Source organism: Drosophila bipectinata, chromosome 3L (genome assembly GCF_030179905.1).
Source record: "Drosophila bipectinata strain 14024-0381.07 chromosome 3L, DbipHiC1v2, whole genome shotgun sequence".
NCBI lineage: Eukaryota > Metazoa > Arthropoda > Insecta > Diptera > Drosophilidae > Drosophila > Drosophila bipectinata.
Window position 1 is genome coordinate 12,220,418 of NC_091738.1, and position 22,590 is coordinate 12,243,007.

A 22,590-nucleotide genomic window follows, 5' to 3' on the forward strand; every position below is an offset into this window, starting at 1 on the left:
AGGCAACTCTACTGTATTTATAAACAAATTTTCACGGCCTAAGAGAAATTTAATTTAATTTTGTGAAAACTAAATAAAACTATTGATATTATTCTATCTAACCAGACCCTGAGAATCTTTTAAATCTGGCTTAGGTTTATAAAAATAAAATGAGTAGCGGAAAAGCGAAAAAACACAGCAAGGGCGACCAAATACCCAAGCCCATTAGAATAAAAAAGGAAAAAGTCGAGGAAGACCGACAACTACATCCTATTTCACACTATATAGACGACCGACTGGAGTTGGTAAAGCAAATTTTTGGTACTTTGAAACCGAAAACCATTCTCAACCTCGCACCAGAGTTTTTAAAGGTGAGACACATTCTATAAAGGAGTCCAAGACTAAACTTTTTTTCCAGAAAACACCCCTGGATGAGATCGAAGAACTTTGCCTGGAAGAGCTACTCTGTTTGTCCACAAAGCGACTTAAATCCATCATTGAAAATACCCGCTGTCCTACGGATACAGAGAGCTCAGAGGATTCTGACGTGGAGCACAAGGAGGGTAAGTAGATCTCTTCAAAAACAGTACAAAATCTAAAAGTTTCCTCTTAGAACACATTTCCCTGGAGGAGATCTCGTCAGACAGCGACATCGGAGGGCAGGAATCGCGGCGAGGTAAGTCAAAACACAACTTTTAAATGGTATTACCTTTAATTTAGAGTTAACACTATATAGTATACATAACTTGCACCTCGGAAAGTTAGCTGCCGTATTTGAACTTCTCGCAAGCAAGAAGGGGAGCCACATAGAACGCCCGCAGAATACAAACATCGTCGCCAATGCCGAGGGATACATTCTCATTGTCCTCCTTGCCCACTTCCAGTGTTACCACAAAGTCGCCCACTTCCAGACAACCTTTCTTTCGCATGAAATCCACCCCAAACTCAATGGGATTGTAGTTGCATTCGTTGACGTCCTTGGTGTACAAGACTGGATGCATATTCCGGCGCAGATGCAGCGCCCGTGCCAGTTCCACCTTGCAGTTGATAGTTTCTTCGCTGTCAGTCTCCTCGAGGGGCATCATGAGGTACACTGGACAGTAGATTTCTACGCGCGAAAGCGCAACACTTGCGTTTTCACACTTGCTGAACAGAAAGATCGCCTGGCACTCAATAGAGCAGATAGTACGGATGATGAAGTTCACGATTGTCTGATAGGAGGTCAGAATGTTCTTCAGCACCATCTTGTTCTGAACCACACCCACTCGGTAGTCCTTGATAGGCATCAGTTTCTTGACAATCAGCGGGTACTTGTTGCACCAGGGACTCTTCTGGATGTGAATGGCGTCGATCTTCCAAAGGAATTCGTGAAGCTCGAATCGCTTAAAGTCGCTGCAGCGCTCAAGAGGAACAGTGCCAATAACAGGCTTGTTCTGGCAGTGCGAAATGGGCATCACATCCTCCATGATGTAGTTGTAGACGCAGCAGTTGACGTTGAACATGTCCGGTATCCAGATGTAGTCCACCAGCTTGATGATGCCCAGCAGATCCAGCATATTGCTGCGAATGTACTCGAAATCGATCATCCCTATCAGCTTAAGATTGAAATGGGTATTCAGGGTCTCTCTTACGGCACGCAGGAAGTTCTTGCAACGGATCTTGGGCAGAATCACATAGTTGGCATTGAGCGACACTGCCAGTTTCAGATCCTTCATATACAGGTCAGGATATATCTCTGGCGACAGTGCGTGGCACTGACGGGGTAGCTCTATAAAGTCGTAGGAGGCTAGCAAGCCCGGATCAATGATCATCACGGCCAAGGCCTCGCGAAGTGTCTTGACCACACGACCCCTGACTTCCTTGCCAATCATCAGGATGTCGCCTAGCTGCACCGAGCTGAGATAAGCGCGCAGGTTGATTACGTAGACGATCTCTTTGAATCCCAGGTAGCGGTACGCCTCATCCGTGGTCAAGGTGACTACAGAGCCTCTCACCATCATTACGGTGCAGTTGTTTCTCAGACGACCGACTCGGCAGCACTCGCCGTTGATCTCTACGGCCAGGCCAGTGGTCAGCCGGAGCTCTCTCTCCATGGAATGCGCCGCTATGGCTATGTTCATAGTGTCCAAAATGGCCGTCAGCTCATCGGGCTTATTGGCAACCGTGTCCACGTGAAAGGTGAAGGTTCCATTCTCCAGCATGCGACGCATTTCGTCGTGCGTGGTCTCGCACACCAACTTGGCCATCAGGCCCAGATGGTAGTAGCGTTTTCGCCGGTGGCACCGTGCATGTTTCTCGTGAGCCTCACAGGCCGCTTTGAAGTCCTTTAGCCGCTGCTCCAGATCATGCTGGCCGTTGAGCTTTACCTTGAACTTGTCCAGACGATCCTCGTCAGTCAGCTGCTCCTCTTCGACTTCGATGCTTTCGCTGTCCAAATGCAAGGACGCCTCTTTCTCCACCACCATTGTGACGTGCAGTTAATTTTTAATCTGTATTTACTTACAATTTATATTTAATCTGTGTTATTTAATTTCTGTTACAGCCAAGAAAAAGCTCAAGTCGAAAAAGGCGAATAATGGGAATGAAAACAAGGGTGAGTGTTAACTGGTTGAAACAATATGGGAATGAATGAGCCACATGGCTGTCTGAACTAGGTTTTGAATGAAAAAGATCGGTTTACTAAGGGCAGTAAATACTATGTTTTAAATTTCTCCCCAGCTGATGGCCAGATGAGTGTACTGGAACTACTTGAGCTCCAGGCTCGTGCCCGAGCCATTCGATCCCAACTGGCCATGGAACCCATAACCAAAATAGAGGTCAAGTCAGATGATGATGACGAAGGTCCCGAGAAGCCAGTACAGCGTAAGGAGAAAGAGAAACGCAGCAAGAAAAACACTGAATCAGGAAAACGTAAATCCGTGGAACAACCTCAGGTTAAGGAATCCAAAAAGGATCAGCCATCGGTAGAGGAGGCGCCGCGTAAAAAGATCAAAATAAAGCGAAACTATCGACAAAGCTCCGTGTCACCCGAAACAGAAGCTGCCAAGTCCACTCCTCCGACAGTTCCTGCTCCTGCGGTGGAATCTACAGAGAAACAACCACGTTCCAAGTCGCGTTCCGCCTCTCCCGATGTTATTCCCATACAAACCGAAACAGAAACCCTTCTGATTAGCGACAGTACAGACGATGAGGGCACGAAAAAGGATCAGCCCAAGGAAGCTCCTGCACCAGCTCCAGTGCCAGTGGAACCTCCAGTTCCAGAAGTGGAAAGCGAACCGGAAGAAGGGGAAGTTCGTGATGAGCCGGAAGAGGTGGCTAAACCTGAAGAGTCTTCTAAGGCAGAAGAACCTTCCCAAAGTAAGGAACCTGAAAAGTCAGAGGAATCTGAGAAGACTGACAAGTCACAGGAAGAATCTTCAAAAACAGAAGACAAAACTTCAGAACAAAAAGAAAACCCCCCGGACAATTCTGAGCAAACAGCTCTTGATGATGAAGACCAGAACGACGATGTCATTTCTATAGGCGGTGACCTGGAAATGATTGAAGAAATGACAAAGGAAGACGACCCTCCGACCTCGTCGAACATCAAAAGCGAAAAGTCTGAGAAACATGAACCTGAAGAACACGACAACGATGTGATCTCCCTGGACACTAGCGAAGATGAGCGCGAAAAGCTTCAGCCGAACGACTCTGAGGTAAGCCAGATTATTAAGTAGTAATCAAAGTAATCTAAACCCTATGCTTTGTTTTTTATAGTCCTGGCGTACACGCTACCTAAAAAGCTCCAAGGTCAGCCAAGTACTGGCCGCGTCGAGGTTGGGGAAACGCGTGCGTGACAAAATCAAGAAATCGAAACGCAGCAAAGACACCACCGCTGGTGATGATCAGGGAAAGTCTTCCAAACAGCAGGAGGTATTTACCTCCAAACACGAAGATGGTTCCATAGAGCAATATCAGGAGTTGCTGCAGCACCGACAGCGCAAGTCTTCCAACAGCAAGAGCGACAAGTAGAAGGCGTACTCGGATTTTTATTGAAAAGTTGGGCATTATCGCAAAGCCCTGTTTTATATGGCATATAAAAAAAATCAAATAAAATCCCATTGCTGGCTCCCTGTCCCCGGGGGGCCGAGGTGGCGGGAAACGTACAAAATTTGAATATATCGTGCTAAGCTCATATTTGATTTCTCATTCGTCTTTTTCGTAAGTTACCCAGCAATTGAAATGGGTATGCTTACTTAAGATTTTTAATAAAGATTTATATAATAACATTAAATTGTAGATCAGAGATATGGTTTGTAGATGAAACATATTTTATAAGAAAATATTGTATTAGTTTTGGTAAAGCATCTTTAATATAATAATATAAGAAAATATTTTAATAGTTTTGGTAAAGCATCTTTAGAACTATGAAGCTCAACAATGAACTACAACCCATATATATTATATTTTTCCTAGGATATCCAATACTTCGAGTAGGAAAAATACTTTTCTTACTTCTTTGTAGTTTTGTTTTGTAATTTAAAGGAAAATGCGAAAACTATGCCCTCTCATTTCCGCCGCGTGCTCCGCTTTTCCGTGGGGGAACCACCGTTTAAGCCGGGTTGCTGGGGTGAAAGGCCAGGGCGGGAATGGCAGTTAAACGGGCCGCACGCAGGTTACGCCTTTGCATTGATATTTGTTTGTCATAAAGCAGCTGAAAAATCATTAACCAAAAAATTTGAATTCAGGGGTTTGAGTTTAACCTACATAGTTCGATGGCTCCTCCCAGGAATAACCCCATTCCACCCCATCCATTGCACGATTGGTGCGGTGTCCCCGGCCTGAACATTTTGTCATCGACTTTACTCGATTTCTAATCATGCGGTTGCCGAACATGTCCACACCACTTCAGGCCCTTTATGTTATTTCATTTTTTTTTTTTTTTTGCTGTCGATTCCACTTCACTCCGAGCTGGCTAGCCACCCCCGGTTCTGGTCACTGGACTATATCTCAATTATGCTGCGTTGGGGGGAAGCGGTGGCTGAAGCGTGTTGCACCATAAACGATGATTGTTTTATCAGAGACTCGGTCGTGTTGATAAACTGTTTTAGCAATAACAACAAAAAATTGGCCACGAGAAGATAGTTCTCTGTATAGAGGGGACTTATCCAATACGCATGTCCTGTGAGCAGAGGGTAGGATTAGTGATTTTTATTTTGTAAGAGTGTTTGTGAGCGAATCCATCAAGTGGCCGCGCTGCATACATAAATTTAAAAATATTTTTAAAAAAATGTATAAGTAAGAAAAAGTGCCCTTAAAAGTAGGCAATAATATTTTTCAGATGAGATATTCTTGCACTTTGGGCGCGAAACACATATATGTATGTATGTTTTTTGATTAAGTGGCACATGTTATCCCATCCCTTCTCCACTCCAGCCACTCTCTCCAACTTTCTCTCTGTTCTTCTTTTTTTCGATTCTCCATAGAACGCCCCCGCATCGAGAAGTAAACAAAATAGCAACAGACCGTTGAATGGTTGGGGTTGGCTTTTGGGGTGGTTTCTCTCCGACAGGTCTTGGCTCTCTCCATCTGCTTCAGAGTGTGTGTGTGTGTGTGGGTGTCTGCATCCTTTGGCAGGCTGGCAGTTGGGAAAACGGAAAAGCCGAGTCAGTCTACAGAAAACGCGTACGTGGTGCAGAAGTAGCCGCGGGTGGCTACCACAGCGTCGTTTTAGACTTGTCGGCATGTTCAAATAAGTGTAACGCCCTGTACAAGTTCTGTAAGTTACCAAAACAACAACAACAACAAAAACAACAGGATGTATCAACTGCAATGAAGCAACAAAAAAGCCAAATTAAATATCAACCTCAATCTGCCGACTTCAAAGTGTCCAAAGTGTTCGAAATGAGTGACAAACCAAAAGGATTTCAAAGCCAATAACAATCAAATAAGTGGTGGCAACACAATCACATTCAATCCAAGGATAGCTAAGCTTATTTTGTATTTTTCTAACCAGAAACGCTGTGCTAAAAAATAATAATTAAATAATAAAGAAAAACCCAAAACCAATAAAGTGCTTTAAACGTTAACAAACTAATTAAGTAACAAATAATTGATAATTTTGATACTAGCCTAAAAATGCCTTATCCAAGGAGTTTCCGTTCGAAGTGCGCTAATTTTCGCATAAGTTTACACTTAGGATTAAAGATGCTCTCTCTGGCCAGAGACATTGTGAGTCCCCCAGCAAGATAATCCAAAATCCGACTATATAATCGGACTTTTAAACTTTAAACGCTTGCATTGGCCACCTACAAGTCTTGTAGGTGATAATTATTATTATCTTGTAGTACAAGATAATCGAAACAAAATTCCAATTGGCTGGAAAAAAAGGAAACTAAAATTTATTTGAATTGGCATATTCTAAAAATGTGTTGCTTATTGCTTTTTAATGCTTCAAAATTTACATTTTTTAGATTCCAATCAATCGAAATTAATGGTTGCTTTTGGAATTTAAAATAATCAATTATATGTCCCTGTCCCTGCCTAAAAATATATCCCAAAAAAATCTATAAGCATGTATGTATGTATATATTATTGGATTTTTATTTAAAAATTTACATTATTCGTAATAGTTATAGGATACTCTTAAAACAGTACATTTATCTTCTCAAAAAAGGTTCAGATTGATAAATCATTTGAGGGCATCACGTGTCTAACATGTGTCCTATATAGATAATTTTCAGTTGATCAAAAAAACCCCCCAAAAATATGATAAATGCGAAATTTTGATAGATGCCATGACGCAGTCCAAAAAAAAAAAACATCCACTCACACAGGGACAGTGACGAGCAAAGTTGGTAAATTTAATTGGAATAATAAATTCTGGTCCCGCCCTCGACGTCCTCATTTTCGTTTTTTTGATGAAACAAAAATGCACAATTCCAGATATAGATGTCATAAAGTTTTATTAATAATGAAAATTGTAGTAAAAACGAGGCCAGGCCAGAATGGGGCAATTTATTAAAAAGTCTCATTAGCTTGCTCGCACACTCGCACACTCGCAGGGGTTTTTATCACACATTGAGTATACGCCATGAGGTCCCCTTACGGGTGCTAATAACGTAAAAGTAAAACAACAACGACATTGGCAACAACAATGAAAATAATAATAATATGCCCGGCTCGGAGTTGTGATAAAGTAAAATTTTTCGATATGGACATGATTAAAGCGCCGGACTGGCCCAGCGCCCATCCAGTCCGCCATCCCCCCAAAAGGATCACCAAGCAACCACCCACTTTTTATGACAGTGTGTGGAGGCAATAACTGTGCCGTCGGAGATTAAGTATTTTTAATGCGACTGCGACTGACAATAAAAATATAAAAATTTCAACGATAACACATCATGGCAACGTCAGCAGGCCAAATCAATTTCAATATACAGATATATATGATACAATCTGATATATGTACAAATACGAATACATGTATGCATTTTGCATGTGTATGTTGTAAATATTGAACAGACTGATATTAAGTCACTTGCCATGTGCTCCTCCAGTAATATTTATTCGCTGAAAATCAATAAATTCTACACAGACACACACAGAACCGAATAATTTTTTCTCATTTTCTCTTTGCGCTGGCGCTGCGGCTCATTATTAATATATATTTATATATATATACACTCCTATACTTTTGTATATATATAATTTTTTTACATTTTGATATTTCGCAGAGGGCTTTGTAGGGGATTCCGTCTTAAGTGTTTTTCTATTACGCCTTTTGCCCGAATTCTTATGGCTTACACATACACTCTAATAAAACACCCACAGCCACCCAAGCTTGGCCATCCACTACCACCCACCTAGCTCCCCCAATATTATATTTGCTTTTAAATATTTTGATATACAGCCCACACACACATACACATGCAATAACTGGACTGAGCTGGCAGGCATTTTCTCATAAAAATTTCAGTAATAAGGAGAAAAATTTAAGATTTTATGAAATTAAAAATTTTATTAAATTTTTATTAACTTATAGTAATTCATAAAATATCTATAATGTATATATTGGACTTAGGTGTATGTATAATATTTTAATTTTTTTTTGCAACCTTTATTTCTCACAGTGCTCTCGAATAAGACGAAGTGGCTGAACACACACACATACTCCCCAAATCATACACTAACAAACTTACAGGACTTGGCAAAATGTAACCCGCAGGCATTTTCGGTTAAGAGGCGGGGCGAAAGTTTTGGGGGCCAAAAGGGGGCCTGGGCTGGGGGGGCCACATGGCAAAAACTTTGAGCAGCAGCAGGAAAATAATGTAAAGGATGTGCCAGGGCCACCATGGAGACCAAGCCGAGTGTAACTGGAAAATAATAATTTTTTCTCCCTTTTTTCCCGTCATTTCTTGCCTTTCTTCTTGACTCCCCTTCACCCTCACCCACTTCCTTGTCCTCTTCCTCCACCCGATTTTCCTCATTTTTCCTTCTGTATGTTTGCCGTTTCTTTTGAGTGTCAGAAATGGAAAAGAAAATAATTTGATGGTTTCATAAACTCGCTTCGGGGCCAGAAAAGAAGGCGTGGGTGGTTGGAGGTGGGGGCTTACTTTACTCCCCCAACTATATTCTTCGGTGGGTGGATGTGTGTGTGTGAGTGTGTTTTCAGATAAAATTGCAAACTTCTCCCCCTGGTATGTGTGTAAGATGGCAGCTCGAATTTATGGAATTTTTTGAAGATAGATTTCTTGCAAAATATTTTGCTGCATACTTTTTGGGGCACTGGGTGTAGGAGAGAGTCCTGGCCCGGCAGATAAAAGTTCCTCATCATGACGTTGTAGATGAAAGTCGCGATAAAACTGATGATAATAATGAATCCCTCATTAGAAGGCAAGAAAAACTTACGGTCCAAGGCACTTGCAATATTATAAAAATGATTATTACAACCCCCTTGACTATTTCTTATGAATCTACTTGTATGTATGTATTTATGTACATGGCATTTGTCCTTGTCTGTGTGTTTGAGTTTCATTATTAATTTTCCTCATTTTTTTCGTATTTTTATTTTATCATGCCTTACACCCACACAAACAAACACACACATATACATATAGAAGCCCAGGGGGTGAAACGCATATACACACTAGTTTAGTTTATTGTACAAAATATTATTTGATAGAAAGAAAAATTTTAGGGCCCGAAAGAGATGGAAATATGTAGTTTTGGCTTACGGCTGTGTGAACTTTAGGGGGGGGGTGCTAACTCGAATTAACTTTTCACTTCATAGCCCATGCGCCTTGAAGATCTGAAAGTGAAAATGATGGAAAAAAATATCAAAGCAGCGATTTTTATTCCTTCGATGTTCTCATTAAAGGACTTTCCTGCCCTTTCCAGTATGGTTGTGTTGTTTTCCGAGCGCGTTCATGGGTTTCTAATGAGATTTCTTCCTAATGAGCAAGGACTATATACAAACTGGAAATGTTTTTTTCCTTGGGCTGTGAATTTTTCCAGCAAAACATGAGAAATTAGGTAAATTCAAGGGAATTGTTTCTAGTTAATTATGGGCTTGTAACTTTTTAGGGGACTACTTAACTAATAATTCTACAGAAAGTGGGTGGTTTTTTTTTTATAGCTTATACTAATAGGTTATTAATGGAAAGTTTATAAGAACCTGTTTATAATATAATTAGATACAGATAACATCTTCCAATAGTACATCTTGAGATTCTGGTGTCCAGTATCCTATTAAGGACACTCTCACGTAACTCTAATAAAGCAATTTGTCACGCATTTTCACGGAAAACCAGTCCCCCTTTTCCTTCCCCTAAACACTCCAGCAAAAAACCAGCAAAGATCATTACTCCCAATGTTGAGGGTGGTTTTCCCATTATTTCCAAACCCATTTTCATTTTTGAGTCTACGCATAATTTCAAATTGATTTTAGTCAGAAATATTAATTGCATTCCATGTTCGCTGAGGGCGGGGGCGGAGCTGTCCTGTCAAGGGGTGTCCTGCGTTTTTAGTATGCAAGTGTGGCATATGGGACGGCAGGGGCGTATTAATCATAACCGACAGTTCGTCACCACGAGGGTGTAATTTTAAGGCTGGCCTCGGTTCGAATTTAAATTTCATAATTATTATTTTAGTTGGGAGGTAAATATAGTTAGCCCAGAGCACCCTTATTTATTGGTTAAAAAAAGTGGTAAAAATGTATAAAATAATCAGAATTAGAAGAAGTTTCAAAAAGGACCTTGTCTTAACCATTTTGTTTACTTACCTCCCACCCATCTCCTGCCCAAGGACACGCGCCTACATATAATGGGGAGTCCCTATTTATTTTTTTTTTGTTGTTTCTAGTGGGGAGATGCGTGCGTGCGAGTGAATCGAGTCGAGTCGAGCTGAGAGAAAGTGAAAGTGAAAGTGCCGGCAACGGCAATGGCAAGAGCAACAGCAACGTCACAGTGGACAAGTGCCGACATTAGTGAGAGTGAAAGTCAATGGGAAAACCTTGACCACGACCACTGCCACTGCGACCAGGTCAAAATAGTGCTCGAAACATGAGAGGGGACTCCATATGTGAGGAGTGGGAGCGATAGACTCCCGAATCCGATCCGATTCGATTCGAGACCGAGCTCCCGACCAATGAGTCGCCAACTGCCGCGCTCCGGCTGTTGCTGTTGGACTATTTTGCTAGCCTGGTTCGTTCAACCGGCGATTTTCAAGCCAAAAACACACACGCACACTTATATAACATCCTCACACACATGTCCCGAGAGTCCTCGGAGCACAGAGTATGCGCAGGCGCATGTCCTGAAAGGCAAGGCAAAACCTGGCCAAGTCACTTTCACTTTTTCGGCCTCTGATGTGTGTTGAATGCCGAGTAGCGAATTGGCGAAAGGGGGCCGACTGTAGGAAAAAGGGGTGACCAAGGTTGACCACCTCTCACTCCCAAAAACACATACACATGCACTTGCATTCGAACGTCTGTAGTACGAATATCCTTGCAAAGTCAATCCGTCAATCTGAGAAAGGCAAACATTAGGCTGACGCGTCTCTGGGGGCGAATTTTTGACTCAGATTTATGGAGTTATTTATTTGGCGAAGTTGTGCAGTGAAGCAAATCCAAATCCTCTCGGGAAATGGCAGGACATTGACGGGCATGGATAATATTCAATAGCTGCAATCAAATAATTCAATTAAATTATGTTTCTTATATTCTAGAGTAATGAAAGAAAGATTTCTGTAGGAAATTGTTACTTATATATGAAAGTAATAACATTAATTACTTAGTTAGTATGCCAAATTTATAAAATCTAGAAAACTGTTAAGATATTATGAATAATTTGTATAAAAAAACTAACCCTATTCATTACTTCTTATTAAGAAGATCTTTTCCTACTTGAATATTAATTAATATCTTAAAAATTTTCCTTTTTTTCTTCCAAAAGGGAACTCTTGTATTGAACCGTATTTTTTATAGAACTTACTATGATATGCTCATATATATATATTCAACATAATCGGTAGAATTAACTAGGAATCGAATAGGTAATAAAATTAGAAACTAGGAAGAACTAGGAATATGAGGTAATAAAACCTTAAACCACATTACCAATACTTCTTTAAATCTCCATAAGACAAACTAATCATCTCATTAAGGGACAAACCCAAAATCCCCTTTGAAAAGATACCCCGACAATGACATTGCCAAAAAAAGAGTGTCCTGTTACCTGGATTTAAGCATTTAGATCACCTCGTTAACCGCAGATACCCTGCAATTAGCCAATCAACCCTCAAGCCCGTGCCAACAAAAATATACCTATGAACTCGTTAGGTTCTAAACTACAAAAGTCAAGAAGTTCGAAACTTCAAAGACACCGAATCGAAATGGCAAGCCCTTGGAGGTTTTCTTTATGGAAGTGAATAAATTAGAATAACAAAAAGATACAACGGTTGATGGAAGAAAAACACACCAATAACAACGTGGCTGGCACACGAACTACTGCAGTAGGAAAAACAAATTGAAAAACCTATCGAACAATGATAAATTGGCACGACAACACCAGGAAAAACAGCAAGAAAAACAGTTTGGAAAAACATTTCAAGTTGCGCGATTGTTGCTCGTTCCCATATCTCTGTCCCGCTTTTCTTTCTTTTGGGTATGGTGGTTAGTGAAAATTTCAAAAACGGAAAAAATGAAACAAAAAAAATAAAAGAGAGGAGGAAAAAAGGGGCGGAGCAATAATGGTTTTCCGGGCAGCGTTGCTCAGTTGTAGTTGTGTGGATTTTTTTTAAGGGAAATTCTATGATTTTTGATATTTTGGGGTGTTTTATTGAGGTTTTTCCCTGATATGGGTAGGGGCTTTCCTCATATGTGAGTTGGTGTGCGTGAGTGTGTCTATGGAAAAACTATTAAACGATATGGAGGGTTAGGGTTATGGGTGTATGTGTGTGAGTGTGTGTGCCGTTGTGATTTTAGTATCATAGCTATTTGCTGTTTTGATTTTCAACCGGCAACTGGCAATTGATAGTTGATATTTTTTGTAGCTCACAATCAGTTGACAACGAGCTAGCCACTTGGCAGGACACGATCCCGACACACGCCAAAAAAGAGACAGAGAAGCGAAATCGTTTACCGGAAACGGAAATGCGCCTGCGCAAAGTGACTTACGTAACGGGAATATAACCAAGTGATCACTGATCTTAGAAATGATTTTAAAAGGAGTTCAGTGAAAGTGAAAACAAGTGAAGCTGATAAAGAGATCACAAGAAAAAATATTTAAGGATCACTTAAAATAAAAAATAAGTTTATTTAATGTGTAGGTGGATTTAAAAAATATTATTAAATATTTTTAAACAAATATCCTTTGTCTTCTTTGACATCCTTCTATTCTTTTATAAATTCAATCAAATCTTAGTCTATTCACTCCGAAAAAATAAGGACATACCTAAGCCAGAACCAATTTTGGGTTATTGGTTTCCCTAGCCCAGGGTCAGGGCTCAGGACTTGAGACTCCTTCCCCCAACACATCTTTGATATGTTGGCTTGCCAAATTAGCCGCATCTCTTCAGGAGCCTCAAAAACCCACATGTATGCCCTTCTTAACATATACATATATTTGTATATGTATGCAGTATAGTGTAGTCCTTGAAGGAGTACATGGTTTTGTTTACACTCTGTTGGCATTTTCATTTCCAAAATTTTTCTTGGGCATCTTCCTGGCTGGCAGGCAGGCAGGCGAAAAAAATCAAATAAAATAACATCAAACTACCTTAGGCTTTATAAAAATCCCAACCAAAATACAGGCAACACAAGGCCCATTCCTTATAAGATGTATATATGTATATAAGAACACACACAAAGATACTGAAGAGAAATGCGCACATCCTGGCAGGCATTTTTGTTTAACTCCTCAAAGTACCAGGCACAAGGAGTCGGGGGCTTTCATGTTGTGGGGTATAGAGGGGGTGAATGTGTGTGTGTGGGGGTTAAAGGAGAGGTCCTGCTAAAATTGTATAAAAGCAAAGTCAACAACAAGAATAACAACTACAAATACAACAAGGACAAGAGCAGCAAGAGAACCAATTTCCAACCATGGAAACTTAATTTATGTTTGCAGCATAGTTGAGAATATTTTTCTTTTCTTTCTTTTGATTTTTCCTCTTCCTCAAGTTCCTCTTCCTTCCTTCCACCGCCAATCTCCTCCGCCCATCCCCTCCGCCTTCTCAGTAAGTCCTGTGCCCCCCTGCCTCCTTCGAAACTCTCTCTCCTTTTTGGCCTTTTGCTCAAATAGGAAAAAGAAATTTTCGGTTTATTTCGAAAAATTTTTCCTATCCCCCTTCTCACTTTTCTTTACTATCCATCCACCCACCCATCCTGCCTGGTTCCCCCTCTCGCCCTTGGCTTTATTCGGCCTCCTTGGCATTTTTCCCCTGCCAGTCGCCTTTCGTCCTTTTTGCTCCTTTTTGCTTGTTTCTTGAGAATCAAATTTATTTTACCAAGTCATGTTGAAGAAAATTTTTATAAGTTTTATGCTCGGCTCAAGTGATGGTGAGTTGGGGAGCCAAAAGGGGAGCCTAAGAAGGACTGCCAGGATATTGTATGTTAGTGTATAAGTGTGTGTGTGTGTGTTTGAGGCGCAAAAAGTTTTCTATGTGCGCCACCCACACACACACACAAGAAAATAAGCAAAATTTGTATTCCTTAAATCGGATGACTTTGTATAAATTTTCGTGTGCGCCACAATGGGGTTGTGTGGGTGTGTGTGTGTGTTTGTGGGGGCGTATATGTGTTAGTGGGTGGCAGCTGGGGCGCATAGTAAACAAACAGAAAAAAAAAAAGAAAAGTTTCCTTTCCCCTATATATGTATAAAGTATTCACGATGCGTATGTATTTGTGTATATAATGGAAAAATTTTTCATAGAATTTGCACAAAAATGAAAAAGTGTAGCCACAAGGATGGGGACTGGGGGTCCTGGGTGCTGTTGGGTGGGTGGGCCTGTTGGAAATAATGATGATGGAGGCTAAGGAATGAAAGAAGAAGCAAAAAAAAATGAAATTAAGCGCATACGGAAATTAGACACAAATATTCTACGTGTGTATGCCAGAGGCTTACAATATATATATTTATTTCTATTTCTATTTTTCTTATTTTTCCTTAGGAGCACAAGAAATATTTGAGTGGCATTTATGTATGTAGGTTGTGGGACAAAACTAAAATTGAATGGAATCTTTGGTCAAATATGCGGCTTTTTCGGTTCAAATAGGATTTAAGAAGCAAATCTTAGGGATAGTCTATTGAAAAAGAGGAGAAGAATGAGAAGTATTAGGGCTTAGGGTTCTTTATATTTTCTCTCTAGCATTCTTTATCATTTAAAGTACTTTTTTCCCTATATATTCATTTATGTATTCCCCCAATCTCTAACCACAAAACTTTGATATAAATAAACAATATATGTACATACATGCATATAGAATGCCCTTATCCCGCTGAAATGGCTTCGACTTCAATTAAAAAGTTCTCGACTACAATGAGTGTTTTTTTTTTTGTCGCCCCCTTCTAGTAATATCATCCAAAATGGCTGCATCCATATATGCCACCCCACCGCCAGATCTGAGCAGCGAGGACACTGCTCTCTCGGACGTCTCCAACTCATCGACACTGAACACGAATCGCGGAACCAACAACAGCAGCAGCAACAATAATAGTAATAACAATAACAGCAACAGCACACATGAAGCCCCAGGAGCAACAGCAGGAGCAACAGGAGCGGGAGTGGAAGTGGGAGTGGAAAGACATACCGAACTGGATCTGGAGCCAAAAGCAGCGGGAAGCGGCACAAACGACTCGGAGGAGAACTCGGAGGAGAAGGAGAGGGAGTCTGAAATGGAGACGGAAAATGGACAGAGTGCCGACATGGCCACCATGGCGGCAGCCATGCAATTTCAACTCCTTGAGGCACTCAGCGATGCGGCCAAGAAGCGACGCAAGCAACACAATCCCAGTCGGCTGGAGGCCCTGAATCTGAGTGGCGAGATCAACGAAGTGGAGAAGCCCAAGGTGGACTACGAGGAAAAGCTCTCCAAGATGTTTCTGCCCAAGTCCATAGAGCAGTTGAAGGAGACCTTCGAGCTGTTGCAGCAGCAGAAGCAGCAGCAGGAGGAGATGGAGGACGATCCAAACCAACCGGAAACAGAAGCCAACATATCATCGACCATGTCGCCCGGCAAGCAGCGCGAAAATCCCTACCAAACATTTTGCAAGCAGTGTGGCGAGAACTTTGAAACCGAATTCAAGCTGAGCCTGCACATGCTGCAGGATCACAGGGAGGAGCAAGGTTCTGGCAATCAGGATCCAGCCGACTTCCTGGCTTCTATCAAGGTGAAGCTGGAGCGCTCGGAGAGTCCCAGTGCGCAGGATCAGCTCCAGTTACATCTGCAACAGCAACTGCAGCACCAGCAACAGCAGCAGCACCTCCACCAGCAGCACCAACTGTCCCAGGACATAACCAATGGCCATGGCAAGGATCAGGAGAACAGGGACCAGGAGAATGCCTGGTTTCAGGCCATGCACCATCCGCATGGACCTGCCCTGCCTCCGGCATTTCCATTTCCGCCCGAGGCCGCCTTGGGTCCTGCAGGATACTTGCCGCTTCTGGGCATGTCCGGTTTCCCCGGAGTCGACGGCCTGAATCGCCCCCCTCTACGCATCTTCAATCCCGAGGCCTACTGCGAGCTGTGCAACAAGGAGTTCTGCAACAAGTACTTCCTCAAGACGCACAAGGCCAACAAGCACGGCATCTTCGATCCCGTGGGCGAGTCTGCTCCAGGGTCCAACTCTTCCAGCCACCACAACAACAACAATACCAACAGTACAAACAACAACAACAGCGGTGGCCCCAATCCCGGCCTGAGTTCGATGAGTCAGATGTTTCAGTTGCAACGGGAGGCTCAGCCCGTCAAGCCGGATCTTGCTGGAGCAGGACCAGGCTCTGTGGGGCCTGGAGGAGCTGCCCCTGGAACTCCAGTGGCCTCAGTACATTGTGACATCTGCTCCAAGCGCTTCACCAACGTCTTCGCCATGCGCCGGCATCGGGCCAAGCAACACGATTCCTTGCCTGCCAACCAGGACTCACCAACATCGCAGAACCAGTCCCGGCGAGAAAGTCCCACTGAGCAGGCAATTAAACAAGAGATGCACCAGGAAGCAGAGCCGGCCAAGCCCTATCAATTGCCGGAGGGATTCCGGGAGGACTTCAGTCTGGAGCAGGAGGAGCTGAGCTTTGTGCCACCTCCGAAAAAGCTACCAAGCCATCTACATCAGCAGGCCAAGGAAGCCAACCTTAGTGCCGAGAAGCTGCGTCGATTGGGCGTCCAGTTCCCGGAGTTCTACTGCGAACTGTGCCACCGGGAGTACGCTAACAGGTACTTCCTGCGCACCCACAAGTGGAAACGCCACGGAGTATTTGTGCCGCCAGAGGAGGTAACGCCCCAGGCCGGAGCCAAGGAGGAAACCCCGATGAGCGCCTGGCCCTTCATGCCCCTGAACCTAATGCTGGCCAAGGCGGCGGCTGCCTCGCTGGATCAACAGCAGGAGGGCGAGGCGGAAGCCGAACCTGAACCAGAACCAGAAGCCGATCAAGATCAGCCCAGGAAGCGCATAAAACTGGAGCAGGATGCCACACCCACAGAAAGCTACGACGAGGAGAAGATAAACGGATCGGTGATGGGTCTGCAGAACCTCCAGAAGCTGCAGTCCATGTTGCAGCAACTGAACGACATCAACGGGAAGAGACCACTGCCATGTCATTTGTGCGGCCGGGAGCTGGAGAACCAATACGCTCTAAGGGCTCACCTGATGACCGAACACGCGGGCCAGATGCAGTTGCCTATGCAGATGCCCATTCCCATTCCCTTGCCGGATCAGCAGCAACCGCAGCAGCAGGCACCCCATCCTCTATCCTCACTTTACCATCAGGCTAATTCCCAGACTCCGCCCGGAACTATAGCCAGATCGTCACCTGGTGGCGGGGATCTCCGTTGCCAGCAGTGTGACAGAGACTTTTCCACGGCCCAGGAATTCAAGCAACATATCGCCGAGGTCCACATGGGAGGTCGTAGTGGTGGCCTCAACGGCAGTCCCACCCTGCGCGAGGGCTTCTTCACTCCAGAGCGCCCCGTCATCCCCGGGCCGGCGGGCGGTGGAGCCAATCCAGCTGCCCCGCCGGGTAACCGGCCGGCTTACACGATGACGCCCACCAGCAGCTACTGCGAGATCTGCAACAAGGAGCTGTGCAACAAATACTTCATGAAGACCCACATGCAGCGGATGCACGGCATCGAGATCGAGAACGGAGCCCAGATCGGGGGCGTGGTGTGCAACATTTGCAACAAGGAGCTCTGCAGCAAGTACTTCCTGCGGGTGCACAAGCACAACACCCACGGCATCATCGAGGAGGGCTCGCCTCTACCCCAGCCACGAGGTCAAAACGGGGTCAAGCTCGAGGCAGCGGCGGCGGCGGCAGCAGCAGCGGCAGCTGCTCAGCAGAACCAGGATCCGGAGCAAATGAATATCTCTCCCACGACAGTGGAGGGCGGCGGCGGTTCCACCAACTCGTCGAGCTCCAACAATGAAGTTTGTCCGCTCTGTTCCCGGCAGTTCCGGAGCTTCAAGTGGCTGCGTTCGCATCTGATGAACGAGCACGGATCAGCGGGTGTGGAGAGACTTCGGGAACTGGAACCCACCGGGCCCTCCAACCGCAGCAAGCCCAACAGTCCCACACTCAAGATTCCCAACGGCAACGGAGTCAACCCGGGAGCGGGAGCAGGAGCTGGAAACCCGGCCCCTAATCTGGCCCAGGCTCTGCAGAACCTCAATGCCCAACATCTTTTTGGACAAATGCAACAGCAACAGCAACAGCTCCCCAAGATGCCACCGCTTCCCTTGCCGGGAATGTTTGGCGATCAGGCCGCGGGAAGATTCAAGGAGTACCAGTGCTCCCTGTGCCCCTTTACCACGCCGTACTACGCTTTCCTGTTCATCCACGAGCGTTCCCATGCCCTGCTAAACAATGGAGGCGAGAACGTGGAGATGCCGCCTGTGGAGATGCCACCTGTACAAGCTCCACCGCCCAGAAGCCAAGGAAAGTCCCGCAGCAAGTCCAGCAAAGCTGCCGCCCCAGTGGCTGCTCCGCCAGCTCCAGTCGATGAGCCGGAGGTAGCTGTGGAGCCCACTAACCTGAGCACGCCCAAGAATGCGCCCCAATCGCCCCGGCCATCCATCACCGCATCCCCTCCGTCGCCTCCCAAAGCCTGCTCCGTTTCGCCGAAGATCAGTTCCCCGGCCAAGCCACCAACCACTCCTAATGGAGTGGGCCACCGTTCTGCTGCCACGTCGCCCTTCGAGGGCTGTGGCGAGCTGGCCAACGGCAGCGGCAAGCCGGCCAGCTACGCGCAACCGGAACGCTCGGAGGAGTCCTACCAGATGCAGGCCTTCCACCTGCAACCCGCCGATGCCGATTCGGAGCTCCAGTTTGCTCCTGCTCTGGTGTACCTGCCAGTCCGGGTGAGGGCCTCCGAATCCGCCACGCTCAGCTTCCGGCTCACACCTGCATAAGTCCAGGTGCAACAGGTGCAGTGTTGCCAGCGTAAGTCATAAACCATAGAAACAGATTTCAAGGATTCCCCTAGGAACTTTAAGAGAATCCCATTCAAACTTCAAGGTAAATTTTAGGAACACGAACAAGACAAAATAGTGGAACTACAAAGACTGAGTGCGCATATTAGTTGAGCTCATAAATTAAAGATAAATATATACAAGAACCATATAACATACAATCGATCAATCTCTAAGCCCGAATGGTGCACCATGTCCAACATGGCACTGATCCGATCTATAGCCTATAACTCCACAATAACAAGTCCGTTTCAGCTGGCAGCACTGTGCTAACGATCAAAATACTATATAACATAAATATATATATATATTTTGATAGATGAATGACAAATAGCACAAGCATAACATACCGCAAACTATAACATACATATATCTCTAGTGATTAACTATCAAAGTTCCTATGCGTAATAGTAGTTTATCGAAGAATGAGAGAAGAGTGGAGAACGTGTCGATGAGCAGAAGAATCTAAATACGTACATACATGGATAAGGGTGGCAGGAATAGGATTCACTATATATCCCATATATAGTCGGAATATATATATCGTAGTAGAAGCTTAAAATCAAAATTAACTTTATACATTTCTCATCTAGATATGGCGTCGTGTCGTGCTTAGGTTAGGGCTGAATGATGTATATCCCTAAGGATATACACAGATATGTTGGCGGTACAACGGAAGGCTTCAGCACAAAAAAATAAATTGCTCAAAATCAAAATTAAATTCTTAGGATATTCTGATAGAGAACAGACACCGGGTTTATCAAAAAGCAACTCTTTCTTACTCTCAAAATTAGTCCGATTCGACACTGAGTTATATCCGAAAGTAAAGTCATCAGAAAAATCAAAACGCACAACGTGTATATAGAAATGTTGTTAAAGATAACTCCAGGATGTATCAGATTTTCAGAATTACATAGAAGAGTAACTAGCGCCAGAAATTTTAAAGTAAGAACTTAACCAACTCAGGGCAAAAGTACAATGAACATTAGTACTTTTTTATACAAAACGTATTTAAACTAATAAATCAAATAAACCACTAATGTAATAAATTAAATATAAACTATTATGAACGGTTTAAAAAGAATATATAACAAAAATGCTACCTCAGACGGACTTGAAAACAATAATTTAAATGAAAAGAATTTATAAAGAGAAATAATCCTTAGAACTTGCAGCAGAAACCCGAAAAGATAAATAAGATTTTTTGTAGTAACTTTACCTCAAAATAGAATTACAGATTATACTTTATTGGTACTTCTTATATGCATTTCCTATGATTTAATTCATTATTTTAAGTTGAAACATTCCCCAGACAGAAACTAGTCGTTTAAACGAGAAACAAACAATCTAGTCAATCTTATAGAAATATAAAATAGTTATAAAGATCAAAACCCGAAGCCAAAAAATCCCTCAAGTCATCCGTTCTGGGTGGTGATTCTCGCTGATTATTTTTTAGTATTTAAGGAATTTGTTCTTCTGTGAGAAAAGTTACCCAAAAACGTGATTTGAGGAATCTAAAAAATAAACGGGGAGGCGGCGAAGGCGAATTTGCTATATTTGAAATATTCCTTTTTTAAAAACGTGTGTTTTTTAAAATGCTGCGTGCCTTTTAGCAAATTTCCCGCCGCCACTCCAAGCAACAAAAAATATATAAATTTGAATTTAAACCAAAACAATAGTTTGTAATTTAATTTTGTAATCCATTTATTTTATAGTTTTTATATATTATTATATTATTTTATATATGTATATATTATACACATATGTACTAAATAAATGTCATTTTACTTAAGTTGAGTTTTTTTCATTTTTTGCTATTAAATAATGCTATTATTTTGAAGTGTGCCAGACTCAAGCCCTGAAATCTGGAATGAGTTTTTTAAAAATCTGGAAGCGTGACTTATTGGCTGAGAATTTTCCAGCGATAGGGGAAAACATATTCGTTTTCCTTTGTTTTTTTTTATTTTTTGGATAAATTCCCATAGGGGTCTTCATTTCTTCGGGGTGTGAGATGCTGGTCCGACGCCTTGGCTACTTCAATTATTAAATTGTCATTTAATTCAATTTGTCAACAATGGCTCAAGGGCATATCTACTTCTTGGGGTTTAAAAAAGAAAATACTCCTATGCAGCTGCCCCTCCGATTTTCATTTTTTTAATACTCTTACTCGAATATCCGAAAGCAGCACCCTCATAAAAAATAAAAACCAAACATAATAAGTGAAACTGTTTCCGGTCTTGGGACCGACCGACCGACTACTCATCTGACCAACCCCCTCTGATTAGTGTGTTTGCATTAAAAAATACATCAATATATGCATTCATTTGTGTATTTGTATCCCGCTGAACAAAAAAGAGAAAAAAAATGCGATAACAAAAACCCAGCATGGACAGCATGTGAGGGTCAAGCCCCGGGAGCAGCTGCATTTGTATGGAGTTCTAAAAAAAAAACTACTTATAAGAGTCGATGTCTGTGTGGAATCAAAATCGATACAAGCATAAATTTTCAGTTGCCATGGCTATTGATCAAAGGACACTCCACCCTCCTCCGCCCCTCGGGGACACTGAATTCCTAACGTTTCTGGCAGTTAATTATTTGTCACGTGTCCATGCAAATTTCATCTCATTGATTACGGCCACGACATTCGATCCTTTTCCGCCCAACGGCGCTGCAATTAAAGATTTGACTCGAGAAACCAACCCCTCCTCGGATCTGACCAGAGGGATGGTAGGCAAATTTCATAAATATTTTTCCCAATTTTTCCTTGATAATGCCAGCCTGCCCATTGAATTTTTATGGCAATTTTCGAAAAATGTTCGTTTGGCGAAAAACATTTTTAGGGCGCTATTTGGTGGCAAGGACTGAACTGGAGCCACCCCGATTTCAGGGTGCTCGTCCTGCCATTATATTTGCATGTTTAAAAGTGTACTGGAAAAATTGCAATTTATGAAAAATGAAACGAGAAGAAAAGAAAGAAAAAATTATATATTCGCCAAGGGTGATTTAGTTGCTACCCCCGTAGCAAAAATGTCCATGCAAATTCTTGACTTTATTTTGGGCTCGGGTTTTTCGGCAATGGTTTTCCATTAATTTTATTTCGTTTCAAATTGCCATTTTCGGTTCAAATTGCAAATTGCAAACTGCAACTACCCTCACATACGAGAGAGCGCACAAATCAAAAGAATTATATGAATATGTTTTCTATAAGTATAAAGCTAAATAAATTATACACAAAAAATAAAAACTTGCAACGTACCTTGAGCGTAAATCAAAATTTTGTACGACCTCAGATGAAAAATTTGTTAAGGTCCTCCAGCGAAAAAGAAAAAACAAAATCAAAAACACAATTTTATTAGAATTAAGATACAAAATGAAAACAAAAAATGACACTCTTAAATATTTTAGTTTTAGTTGTACTTAAGCAAACAAATTGGTAAATTATTAATTTAAT

At 42.7% G+C, this 22,590-nt stretch overlaps 3 protein-coding genes across 4 annotated transcripts; 2 read left to right on the forward strand and 1 right to left on the reverse strand.

The window, feature by feature from the left end:
• Positions 1–14: 14 nt before the first annotated feature.
• Positions 15–4,239, forward strand: LOC108124742 (transcriptional regulator ATRX homolog). Its single transcript, XM_017240581.3, has 6 exons — positions 15–350; positions 398–542; positions 593–655; positions 2,522–2,572; positions 2,698–3,674; positions 3,736–4,239. Exons 1-6 carry the CDS (start codon positions 150–152, stop codon positions 3,988–3,990), a joined length of 1,692 nt encoding a protein of 563 aa, XP_017096070.2. The 5' UTR covers positions 15–149; the 3' UTR covers positions 3,991–4,239.
• LOC108124741 (uncharacterized) lies at positions 673–2,528 on the reverse strand. Its single transcript, XM_017240580.3, has one exon. The coding sequence runs from the start codon at positions 2,442–2,444 to the stop codon at positions 741–743; it is 1,704 nt and encodes a 567-aa protein (XP_017096069.2). The 5' UTR covers positions 2,445–2,528; the 3' UTR covers positions 673–740.
• Positions 4,240–5,641: 1,402 nt separating the features above from the next.
• On the forward strand, positions 5,642–21,911 carry LOC108124763 (uncharacterized). Of its 2 annotated transcripts, none has more exons than XM_017240607.3 (2): positions 5,642–5,737; positions 15,028–21,911. In XM_017240607.3, exon 2 carries the CDS (start codon positions 15,042–15,044, stop codon positions 19,077–19,079), a length of 4,038 nt encoding a protein of 1,345 aa, XP_017096096.2. In that variant the 5' UTR covers positions 5,642–5,737; positions 15,028–15,041; the 3' UTR covers positions 19,080–21,911. The 2 variants fall into 2 exon arrangements, with proteins under 2 accessions (XP_017096096.2, XP_017096095.2); XM_017240606.3 differs by lacking the exon at positions 5,642–5,737 and adding an exon at positions 12,637–12,782.
• The last annotated feature ends 679 nt before the right edge of the window (positions 21,912–22,590 follow it).